This window comes from Brassica napus, unplaced genomic scaffold, assembly GCF_020379485.1.
Source record: "Brassica napus cultivar Da-Ae unplaced genomic scaffold, Da-Ae ScsIHWf_1505;HRSCAF=2101, whole genome shotgun sequence".
NCBI classification, from domain to species: domain Eukaryota; kingdom Viridiplantae; phylum Streptophyta; class Magnoliopsida; order Brassicales; family Brassicaceae; genus Brassica; species Brassica napus.
The window spans coordinates 42450-54753 of NW_026014920.1; the positions used below are offsets into that span (position 1 = coordinate 42450).

The 12304-nt window shown below is 43.8% G+C and overlaps 1 protein-coding gene across 1 annotated transcript; it reads left to right on the forward strand.

Moving 5' to 3' along the window:
• The first annotated feature begins 525 nt into the window (after positions 1-525).
• LOC125597607 lies at positions 526-2154 on the forward strand. Its single transcript, XM_048772207.1, has one exon. It carries the CDS (start codon positions 526-528, stop codon positions 2152-2154), a length of 1629 nt encoding a protein of 542 aa, XP_048628164.1.
• Positions 2155-12304: the final 10150 nt, after the last annotated feature.

The window sequence follows — 12304 nt, forward strand, 5'->3', positions numbered from 1 at the left end:
TGAGTGAGTGTCTGGTGTGTAATATCCAGTCTGTTGGTGTGTAATATCCAACGCCCAAGGGCTTTAGAGAGGTGTGTCATATCCGATCTAAGCCTAGGAGTATCAAGAAGCCTTTCCGCAGCCTCTTGTGTCACCATTCGATCCACATACCTTGAGAAGCTTGAGTCTTTTGATTCGTTTCTGCAAGGATTATCCCATCTGTTCCAGAGCATCATCCTAGGATCTCATTAGTATCAGAGCTGAAGTTCCTTCAGCATCAGGTTATATCTATCCTTGTCTCTTTTATTTGCATCCGAATTGTGATCCATTGTTTCTGCTTTCATGAAATCATAAACCAAAAAAAGAGATCGCGTTTCATTGTTGCACTTAGTTGTTTTCTTCACATCTTGCTTGCATCCGATTGTTACATCCTGTCCTGCTTAGTTTAATCTTCATAAAGTCAAAAAAAAAAATAAAAACGTGTTGCTAGGATTGCATAATTTGGTTTCCAATTGTTTGATCGACAGGTACAACTCAACCGCATACATGGGAGAAGCGAGTGAGCAAGCTACCATGATGCAAGTCCTCAACGCTTTGAGAGAAGAGATGAGGGTTATGCGGCAAGACCTTGGGGAAAGGATGACTAGAGTTGAGCAAAGACCTCCTCCTTTGCAACCAGTACGGAACGTTGATAGGTTCTTGAATCCAAACAACAGAAGATATGGAGTGCCCGTCCATGACAACCCGGAGACTAGCACCCGGAACCAGCAGACTGATGAAGACACGGGACAGCAGCACGGCCCAATACCAAACCAGAGAGCAGGGTTGCAACCAGATGACTATGGTGAAGAAGAAGAGGAGGAAGGGTTTGCACCTCAACCCAGAGCTCCACGCAGGCAAAACCGGCACCAAGGGTTTGAAGAAGAGGAACTCCTACCTCAACACAGAGCCCCACGCCAACAAAACTATAACCAAGGGCCCGAGCACATCAAGATGAATGCTCCCGGCTATGCGGGAAAGGTTGATCCAGAAGCTTACCTAGACTGGGAGAAAAGGATGGATCACATTTTTGCCTACTATAACCACCCTGGTCCTAAAAGAGTTGCTTTGGCAGTAGCTCAGCTCACGGACAATGCACTTTCCTGGTGGGATAGATTGTGCTCTGATAGGAGAAGGAACGGCCTGAGGCAACTAGACTCTTGGCTAGACATGAAAGATGCGATGAAGCAACGGTTTGTGCCTCAACACTTTCACAGAGACTTGCAAAGGAAGTTGCGGGCACTCAAGCAAGGCAGCAAGTCAGTGGAAGAGTACTATGAAGAGTTTGAGAAACTGAGAAACCGTTTGGACCTTAATGAAGATGAGGAAGCTACCATGGCTCAGTTCCTTGATGGTTTACAGGAGAGGTTAAGCTGCAAGGTGGAGAGACATGTATATGCTGACATGAAGGACCTGTTCCATCTAGCTATCCAAGCTGAACAACACATCAAGAAGAAGAGCTCCAAGGGCAAGTCTCAAGTTTCTTGGAATTCAAGCAATAGCAACTACAACAAGTCGGTGGACAAAGGAAAAGGGGTTGAAGGAGACAGCCGGCCTAAGCCTCGCACCACCGAACCCACGAAGGACAACAAAACCGAGCCAGCCAAAACTACCAACCCCCAACGTGCCAGAGACATCACCTGTTTCAAATGTAGAGGCCGAGGGCACATGGCAAGAGAGTGCCCAAACCAGAGGGTTATGCTGCTCACCGATGATGGCTATGAATCTCGTGATGAAGGAGAAGTACCTGAGATTCAAGAAGAGTATGGAGAAGTTGAATATGCTGATGTGGGAGAGAGCTTGATGATCCGACGTGTGCTTAGCGTCTTAGTTCAACCCGCCGAGACAATCCAAAGAGAAAACATATTCCACAGCCGTTGCACCATAAAAGGCAAGGTATGTAACCTTATTATAGATGGTGGGTCTTGTACCAATGCTGCTAGCGCTTACATGGTAGAAAAACTTGGTTTAGAAAAGACAAAGCATCCGCATCCATATAGGCTAAGGTGGTTAGATGATAAGGTTGAGCTTAAAATTAAGGAACAAGTGAGCATTCCATTTAGCATTGGTAAGTATCAAGATGAAGTAGTTTGTGACGTAGTCCCTATTGCTAGGAAGACCATGGCAGTGGGATAGAGAAACTAAGCATGATGGTAGAACTAATATGTATACATTCATGCATGATAAGCGTAAGATAAGCTTAGCGCCTCTCACTCCAACACAAGTTCATGAAATTCATTTGCAAATGGTTAAGGAAAAGGAAAAGTCTGTTAAATCAAACTTTCTTATCCGTTCTAGCTGTGTAAGAAAGGCTGCTACTACCAAACACACAATGCTACTAATGATCTTTAAGGAGCTTTTGAGTGCAGGTTCTGATGAGTTAACTCTTCATCCAGAGATTACTAAGCTTCTTGACATGTTCAAAGATGTGTTTCCAGAGGAGATTCCGCACGGTTTACCCCCACTCCGAGGCATTGAGCACCAGATAGATTTTGTGCCAGGAGCTGCCCTGCCAAACAAACCGGCTTATAGGGTGAACCCGGAAGAGACTAAGGAGTTGGAGAGACAAGTACAGGACCTATTAGACAAAGGATACGTGAGGGAGAGTCTCAGTCCTTGCGCTGTGCCTGTCTTACTTGTACCAAAGAAGGACGGGACATGGAGAATGTGTGTAGACTGCCGAGCCATCAACAACATCACCATCAAGTATAGACACCCCATCCCACGGCTTGATGACATGTTAGATGAGCTAAGCGGAGCCACCATCTTCTCCAAGATTGATCTTAAGAGTGGGTACCATCAGGTAAGAATGAAAGAGGGAGATGAGTGGAAGACAGCTTTTAAAACAAAGCAAGGTCTATATGAATGGTTGGTGATGCCATTTGGACTTAGCAATGCTCCTAGTACTTTCATGCGTCTCATGAACCACATTCTTAGGCCATACATCAGTAAGTTTGTTGTGGTTTATTTTGATTTACAGTACTAGTTTACTTGATCATGTGACACATCTTGAGCAAGTACTAGAGACACTTCGACAAGAAGGGCTTTATGCAAACCTCAAGAAGTGCACATTCTGCACTGATAAACTTGTCTTCCTAGGTTTTGTTGTGAGTTCACAGGGCTTACAGGTTGATGAAGAGAAGGTTAAGGCCATTCAAGAGTGGCCGACTCCAACAAACATCAGCCAAGTTAGAAGTTTCCATGGCCTAGCTAGCTTCTACAGGCGGTTTGTCAAGGATTTCAGTAGTATAGCTGCACCCCTTACTGCTGTGGTGAAGAAGAGTATTGGGTTCATTTGGGAAAAAGCTCAACAGGAAGCCTTTCAGACCTTGAAGTATCGCCTGACCCATGCACCAGTACTGGTCTTACCCGACTTCAATAAGACCTTTGAAGTAGAATGTGATGCATCAGGGATTGGGATAGGGGCAGTTCTTATTCAAGAAGGAAAACCCGTGGCTTACTTCAGTGAGAAGCTTGGTGGAGCAGCTCTTAATTATCCGACCTATGATAAAGAGTTGTATGCCTTGGTGAGAGCTTTGGAGACATGGCAGCACTACCTGCTGTCTAAAGAATTCGTGGTACACACTGACCATGAAACCCTTAAACATCTAAGAGGGCAAACCAATCTCAAGAGGAGACATGCTCGCTGGTTAGAGTTTATTGAGACATTTCCCTACATTATCAAGTATAAGAAGGGCAAGGAGAACATTGTAGCAGATGCACTCTCCAGGAGATATGCTTTGATTGCAACCATGGAAGCAAAGGTGTTGGGATTTGAGTTCATCAAAAGTTTGTACGGAGAAGATCCGGATCTTGCTGCTATCTACTCAAGTTGCACCAAAGGACCACAAGGAAAGTTCTACTTGCATGAGGGATTTCTTTTCAAGGGCAGGAGATTATGCATTCCTCAATGCTCCTTGAGAGATCTAATCACTAGAGAGGCTCACGGAGGAGGGCTCATGGGTCACTTTGGAGTAGATAAGACACTTGCTGTGGTCAGGGAACATTTCTATTGGCCGCATCTTAAGAAATCAGTAGAATCTCATTGCGCCAGATGTGTGACTTGCAAGAAGGCTAAGTCTAGAGTCCAGCCTCATGGCCTTTACATGCCACTGCCGATTCCTACAGCTCCTTGGGTAGACATCTCCATGGATTTTGTCCTAGGATTACCAAAAATTCATCACAAGGATTCAATCTTTGTTGTCGTGGACAGATTCTCCAAAATGGCACACTTCATACCTTGTGCCAAGGTGAATGATGCGTCCAAAACTGCTGATCTGTTCTTTAAGGAGGTAGTGCGCTTACATGGGGTGCCAAGGACTATTGTATCTGACCGAGACACCAAGTTCCTCAGCCACTTTTGGAGAACACTATGGAAGAAGTTGGGTACAAAGTTGCTATTCTCTACTACTTGCCATCCCCAAACTGATGGGCAGACTGAAGTTGTCAACAGGACGCTCTCTACGCTGCTTAGGGCAACCATTGGGAAGAACATGAAGAATTGGGTTGATTGTATTCCATTCATCGAATTTGCATACAACCGAGCTCAGCATTCAGCCACTAAGATGTCCCCCTTTGAGGCAGCCTATGGGTTCAACCCGAAAACCCCTTTGGATCTTAAACCATTACCTCCAGCTGAAGTTGTCAGTCTTACCGGGGAAGCTAAAGCTGCTTATGTCAAAGAACTCCATCAGAAGGTTCAAGAGAATTTAGAGAAGAGGACTGAGCAGTACACTAAACATGCCAACAAGGGCCGCAAGGACATTGTATTTGAACCAGGGGAGTGGGTTTGGTTACACATGCGGCAAGAAAGGTTTCCTAACCAGAGAAGTTCCAAGCTGAAGCCAAGAGGGGACGGCCCATTTCAAGTTGTTGAGAGGATCAACAACAATGCCTACCGTCTTGATCTGCCAGGTGAGTTGAATGTGTCTTCTACTTTCAATGTTACTGATCTATCTCCTTGTTTTGCAGATGAACCAGTTTTGAGGTCAAAACCTTTTGAAGAGGGAGGGAATGATGAGGACATTCAACCAGAGCCGGAACCAGACTTAACTGAACCTGATATCCAGGACATGATCAGCAACATAACCAAATCAGAGACAGTCCAAGAAGTGCCAGTACCAACCGTATTCAAGGGAGCTATCACTAGACAAAGAGCTAAGGTACTTCAACATAAATTTAATGAGAGCATGATACTTGCTTCTGATCTTGGACAGGTTAAACTGGCTGGTGAACCAAGCTTGAAGCAAGATGAACTAAAGGGTGCAGAACCGGTTAAGGAGAAACAAGCATCAAGTGAGGATATGTGGCCATTCATCCCGGAGCAATGCCACACCAACCTGATGATCATTACCATGGAAGATCAACTTGCCTAGCAAGTCTCTTGGACGAATCTAGCAACTAGGCCAAGCTCTTTGTGTGTGCTCTTTTTCCCTTACTCTTGGTTTTGTCCCAAATGGGTTTTCCAGGGAAGGTTTTTAACGAGGCCACAACTTGCTTCACACTTATCCCAAGTGCCAAGTTCGATCCAAGGCTAAGAAGCCTCATGACCTTATTTCATGTTTTACATTATAGTTTGTTTCCTTATTTGTACTTTCGTGACCTAAGTGGAGCCTGTTCCCTTAGTCCTATTTATATGTTTTCGCAAGCCCACTTTTGGGGCAGACTTTGAATAATCATAAACTTTTCTTTTAAAGAAAACCCTAGAGCTCTCAAGTTAGAACTCGCCTCCTTCTCTTTGCCTTGTGAGACCAGTACCTCCACGGCCTAGAGGAACCTTGTGTTGTATCACGAGCCTCCCATCTCTCGTGTGGTGCACTTCATCCCATCATACAGTTCCAGTTCAGATCCCTTGGTTGATTAGATCAGTCCATCCGGATCACCCTTGTGTTAGATCGGCTCCTTCTCTCTTGCTTGGGAACGTACAGCCTTTGTTAGCTTAGGCTTGTATCAATCCAAGAGAGCTTGGTGGTTATTCTAGAAGAGGAAGCAACCTGTTGAGAAGTATGATGAAGGATGAAGAAGCAATGTCCAAGGCGGCTTCAAGTGTTGAGGTGATTGGAGAGTGGCTGAAGCATCCTCATGTAGCTCAAGCAACAAGGTGGCGACTCTATAAGAAGAAGAAGCAGCCAAGACTCAGTAAGAGAAGTTGTATCTCCAAGAAGAGGCTGATCTGGTGTGTCCGAGCACTTCAACCTAACAAGAGGTTAGGTGAAAGGGGGAGAGACCAAGATTAGGCAGTAAGGAGAGTACAAGGCGTGGGATGATTGTAGAGGCCATGATCCAGAGTCTTTGTGTCCCTTACATTGTTGGTAAGGCACAAAGACTCACTGGCCAATCCCTAGGCCTTGGAGACTTTACTCTTTTTCCCTCATCAAGGTTTTGTCCCAAAGGGTTTTCCTTGGTGAGGTTTTTAATGAGGAAGTTTTTCAAGGTTCCAAGCTTGACTTAGGATCAGCTAAAGTCAAGCTTGAGGGGGAGTGTTAACTAGAAGAGAAGAAGTGGAGAAGCAAAAGTGATGAGTTGAGTTGGTGCTTGTGCAAAGACATGGCAAGATCTTCAGAGATTGTATGTTAAGGCTTTGGGAGAGTCTTAAGGCTTCAGAAGTGGTCTGATGAGTGTGCAAAGATAGGGTTAAGTCCAGGAGGGACTTAGACACCATTTAGAGAAGATTTGGGTCAGACAGTAACTCCAAAGTTACCACAGTAACTTTGGAGAGTTACCACAGTAAGATTGGAGAAGTTTGGGCAAGTTGGTGTAAAAGTGAATAGTGAATCACTAGTCACTATTCAGGTTAACTATTCACTATTCAGGATGTGAAGAGTGCATAGTATATGGATAAGGCACCAAGGTTTGAATCTAGTCAAAAAGAATCAAGAAGATGCTGTGTGGAGCTGATTGGTTACTTTGGGGTATGGACAGGCTGGCTGGAGCTGTAAAGAGGAAGGCAGCCACGACCATGCACCTAGACTGATCTGTGGACAGATACAAAGGAGCCTAAGAAGAACCAATCAAAGCTCAGCCTTGGTTTGAATTAAAGTGAGCCAGCTTAGCTCATCCAATCAGCACACATCACTCAGATCACAACAAGACCAACTCATCCTCACCATCCGTTCCTCTTAAGTTATTTCTATCCATTAGATATAGGTTTATGAGTTTGCAAGAGTGTAAAACCTATATAAAGACCTCATGGGCGTTTGTAACTCTCTTAAGAGAGTATGGGGGATTTCCCCAACTACTTCATAAATATAAAAGTGTGTTCTTGATCAGATTCCCTTAATCTACCCCTTTCTTAGTCTCTAATCTCTTAATCTCTCTAAGTCTCTTTGTTTCTGATTCAAGTTCATACTAGTTTCATCAGACCTCTTATTCAACTAGTTCAAGACCTTATTCTCTGCCTCTAATGGCTTCTCATACACATACACAGCCAGAGCTCTCAAATCTCATATGGTATCAGAGCCAGGTTCATCAGAACCTGAGCTGAGCTTCCGCAAATCCACAGCTCTCATCTCAGCTCAAACCAAACCCTTGAAGTCATATCCATCCGAGTTCAGCTCTTGAAGAAGAAGAGATTTGAAGCCATGGAGTGTTATCCTGTCCCTCAAGCCGTTGCTGTCTGTACCTGATGGAGAGCGTCTCATTGGAAGCAAAGGAGGATGGAGAGGCGTCATGAACCTCAAGCCAAAACTCCTTGTCCAAGAGCTTGTTACATCCTGCTACAAGAAAGATGAAGTGAAGAGAAGCAGGCTTGATAGTATGGAGCAAGGAGGGGTCTTTGGGTGTGAGAAACAAGAAGGAGGCCATGGACTGAAGGAGAAGGAGTTGGGTGACGACCTAGACTCTTGAATCCAACCATATCATGGCCAGATTACCTTTGGAGGCTTAAGGAACCAACCTGGTTCCTTGTGTAAGCGATTCTTAAAACCTTCTTGATAATGAGCTTGTGTTGTGTTATTGCCTGGTTAGTGTGATGTGTATTGATTGAAAAACCTGAGGATAATGTGTGATTGCTAAATATAATTAGTTGAATCTGTCCCAGGATGCTTTAAAGGCTTGTTTAGTGTTTAAAGAGTAAAATGCTTGCTCCTGTTAAGTAATGAGTTTGCTAAAGGTGAAATGATTATGAGATTTGAGAGCTCTGGCTGTGTATGTGTATGAGAAGCCATTAGAGGCAAAGAATAAGGTCTTGAACTAGTTGAATAAGAGGTCTGATGAAACTAGTATGAACATGAATCAGAAACAAAGAGACTTAGAGAGATTAAGAGATTAGAGACTAAGAAAGGGGTAGATTAAGGGAATCTGATCAAGAACACACTTTTATATTTATGAAGGAGATGGGGAAAACCCCCATACTCTCTTAAGAGAGCTTTCAATTTCGTCCATACACATGCCTTATATAGGCTTTACATGTTTGCAACATTAGAAACCTAAATCTAATGGATAGAAATGACTTAAGAGGAATGGATGGTGAGGATGAGTTGGTCTTGTTGTAATCTGAGTGATGTGTGCTGATTGGATAAGCTAAGCTGGCTCACTTTAATTCAAACCAAGGCAAGCTGGCTCCTTGCTTGTGATTGGCTCTCCTTAGGCTCCTCCTAATCTTCCCATGCATCTGTCCAGGTTCATGGTCGTGGCTCCCTTCTCTTTACAGCAAGAGACAGCCTGTCCAAGACCAGAACTAGCCAATCACACACAAGGAAGCTCCCATTGGTTGTTTGCCTCCACAAAGCATCTTCTTGATTCCCTTTGACTAGATTCAAACCTTGGTGCCTTATCCATATACTATGCACTCTTCACATCCTGAATAGTGACCCAAATAGTGAATAGTCAACCTGAATAGTGACTAGTGATTCACTATTCACTTTTACACCAACTTGCCCAAACTTCTCCAATCTTACTGTGGTAACTCTCCAAAGTTACTGTGGTAACTTTGGAGTTACTGTCTGACCCAAATCTTCTCTAAATGGTGTCTAAGTCCCTCCTGGACTTAACCCTATCTTTGCACACTCATCAGACCACTTCTGAAGCCTTAAGACTCTCCCAAAGCCTTAACATACAATCTCTGAAGATCTTGCCATGTCTTTGCACAAGCACCAACTCAACTCATCACTTTTGCTTCTCCACTTCTTCTCTTCAAGTTAACACTCCCCCTCAAGCTTGACTCTAGCTGATCCTAAGTCAAGCTTGGAACCTTGAAGAACTTCCTCATTAAAAACCTCACCAAGGAAAACCCTTTGGGACAAAACCTTGATGAGGGAAAAAGAGTAAAGTCTCCAAGGCCTAGGGATTGGCCAGTGAGTCTTTGTGCCTTACCAACAATGTAAGGGACACAAAGACTCTGGATCATGGCCTCTACAATCATCCCACGCCTTGTACTCTCCTTACTGCCTAATCTTGGTCTCTCCCCCTTTCACCTAACCTCTTGTTAGGTTGAAGTGCTCGGACACACAAGATCAGCCTCTTCTTGGAGATACAACTTCTCTTACTGAGTCTTGGCTGCTTCTTCTTCTTCTAGAGTCGCCACCTTGTTGCTTGAGCTACATGAGGATGCTTCAGCCACTCTCCAATCACCTCAACACTTGAAGCTGCCTTGGACATTGCTTCTTCATCCTTCATCATACTTCCCAACAGGTTGCTTCCTCTTCTAGAATAACCACCAAGCTCTCTTGGATCATGTAAGCTTCAACACTCCCCCTCAAGCTTGAGACTCTCACAGGAACAAGCTTGAATGGATTGCTTCATGATCCTCACACAAACACCATTGCCGCTTCTCTTCTGATCTTGCCATCTTCATGGAATGCTTGTGGAAGCTTCAGCTATCTCTCCAATCACTTCACACTAGAAGCCGCCTTGATAGAGTTGCCTTCATCTTCTCACAGCCAAGAGTACTCTGTCTTAGTTTGAGTACTCTCTTGAATAGACTCGCCACAGCCTAAGCCCGGATGGCTCCTTCTTCAGATGCTTGCAATGGACTTCTTGGATCGCTTGAAGCTCACTAAACTCCCCTCCTCAAGCTTGGATTGAGTATAGGTCCAAGCTTGCAAGTGAGCTTCAGTGAGACTTCACACCAGTGGCGCATCACCACTTCTTTCTCAACTCTCCATTGCTCCACACAATGGGCAAAGTCTTCCTCTTTCAACTCGGATGGATGGTGAACCAAGAACACCTCTAGTGAACCTGAAACATCACTCAAACTCCAGCAAAGATAAGACACAAGTGCATTGGGTCAACCCTTGATGCATCATCAAGTTTGAACACCAATGTCTTTAAGCAATGCAACAGATTAAACTAGACATTTTCAAGTTCTAATCTTTGCAAGCAAACTCTCTAAGCACTAGCATGATCCTAACAGATTCAATACAAGCTACTTAGGCAATTTTTAAAGCTTCTTTACTCAGCATTTAGACATGAATCTAATGCTTCAATGTAAGACAGCCATTTGACAGTATGCACTAGCCTTAATCAGTTTTAATTCATGAATGCAACAATACAATCCATCACACATTCATTTATAACTTAGGCTAAGCATTACTATCATCACTTATCATCAGACAATGCATTACTTTCAATCTGTTTTCAGTTCATGAGCTTCAAACAATATCATTTCACATTTAGCAAACTCATTACTTAACAGGAGCAAGCATTTTACTCTTTAAACACTAAACAAGCCTTTAAAGCATCCTGGGACAGATTCAACTAATTATATTTAGCAATCACACATTATCCTCAGGTTTTTCAATCATTACACATCACAATAACCAGGCACAGTCACAACACAAGCTCAATATCAAGAAGGTTTTAAAGAATCGCTTACACAAGGAACCAGGTTGGTTCCTTAAGCCTCCAAAGGCAATCTGGCCATGATATGGTTGGATTCAAGAGTCTAGGTCGTCACCCAACTCCTTCTCCTTCAGTCCATGGCCTCCTTCTTGTTTCTCACACCCAAAGACCCCTCCTTGCTCCATACTATCAAGCCTGCTTCTCTTCACTTCATCTTTCTTGTAGCAGGATGTAACAAGCTCTTGGACAAGGAGTTTTGGCTTGAGGTTCATGACGCCTCTCCATCCTCCTTTGCTTCCAATGAGACTCTCTCCATCAGGTACAGACAGCAACGGCTTGAGGGACAGGATAACACTCCATGGCTTCAAGTCTCTTCTTTTTCAAGAGCTGAACTCGGATGGATATGACTTCAAGGGTTTGGTTTGAGCTGAGGTGAGAGCTGTGGATTTGCGGAAGCTCAGCTCAGGTTCTGATGAACCTGGCTCTGATACCATATGAGATTTGAGAGCTCTGGCTGTGTATGTGTATGAGAAGCCATTAGAGGCAAAGAATAAGGTCTTGAACTAGTTGAATAAGAGGTCTGATGAAACTAGTATGAACATGAATCAGAAACAAAGAGACTTAGAGAGATTAAGAGATTAGAGACTAAGAAAGGGGTAGATTAAGGGAATCTGATCAAGAACACACTTTTATATTTATGAAGGAGATGGGGAAAACCCCCATACTCTCTTAAGAGAGCTTTCAATTTCGTCCATACACATGCCTTATATAGGCTTTACATGTTTGCAACATTAGAAACCTAAATCTAATGGATAGAAATGACTTGAGAGGAATGGATGGTGAGGATGAGTTGGTCTTGTTGTAATCTGAGTGATGTGTGCTGATTGGATAAGCTAAGCTGGCTCACTTTAATTCAAACCAAGGCAAGCTGGCTCCTTGCTTGTGATTGGCTCTCCTTAGGCTCCTCCTAATCTTCCCATGCATCTGTCCAGGTTCATGGTCGTGGCTCCCTTCTCTTTACAGCAAGAGACAGCCTGTCCAAGACCAGAACTAGCCAATCACACACAAGGAAGCTCCCATTGGTTGTTTGCCTCCACAAAGCATCTTCTTGATTCCCTTTGACTAGATTCAAACCTTGGTGCCTTATCCATATACTATGCACTCTTCACATCCTGAATAGTGACCCAAATAGTGAATAGTCAACCTGAATAGTGACTAGTGATTCACTATTCACTTTTACACCAACTTGCCCAAACTTCTCCAATCTTACTGTGGTAACTCTCCAAAGTTACTGTGGTAACTTTGGAGTTACTGTCTGACCCAAATCTTCTCTAAATGGTGTGTCTAAGTCCTTCCTGGACTTAACCCTATCTTTGCACACTCATCAGACCACTTCTGAAGCCTTAAGACTCTCCCAAAGCCTTAACATACAATCTCTGAAGATCTTGCCATGTCTTTGCACAAGCACCAACTCAACTCATCACTTTTGCTTCTCCACTTCTTCTCT

Excerpts from the sequence above, each read along its gene's own strand:
- LOC125597607 (XM_048772207.1), top strand. The coding sequence starts at position 526 with ATGGGAGAAGCGAGTGAGCAAGCTACCATGATGCAAGTCCTCAACGCT.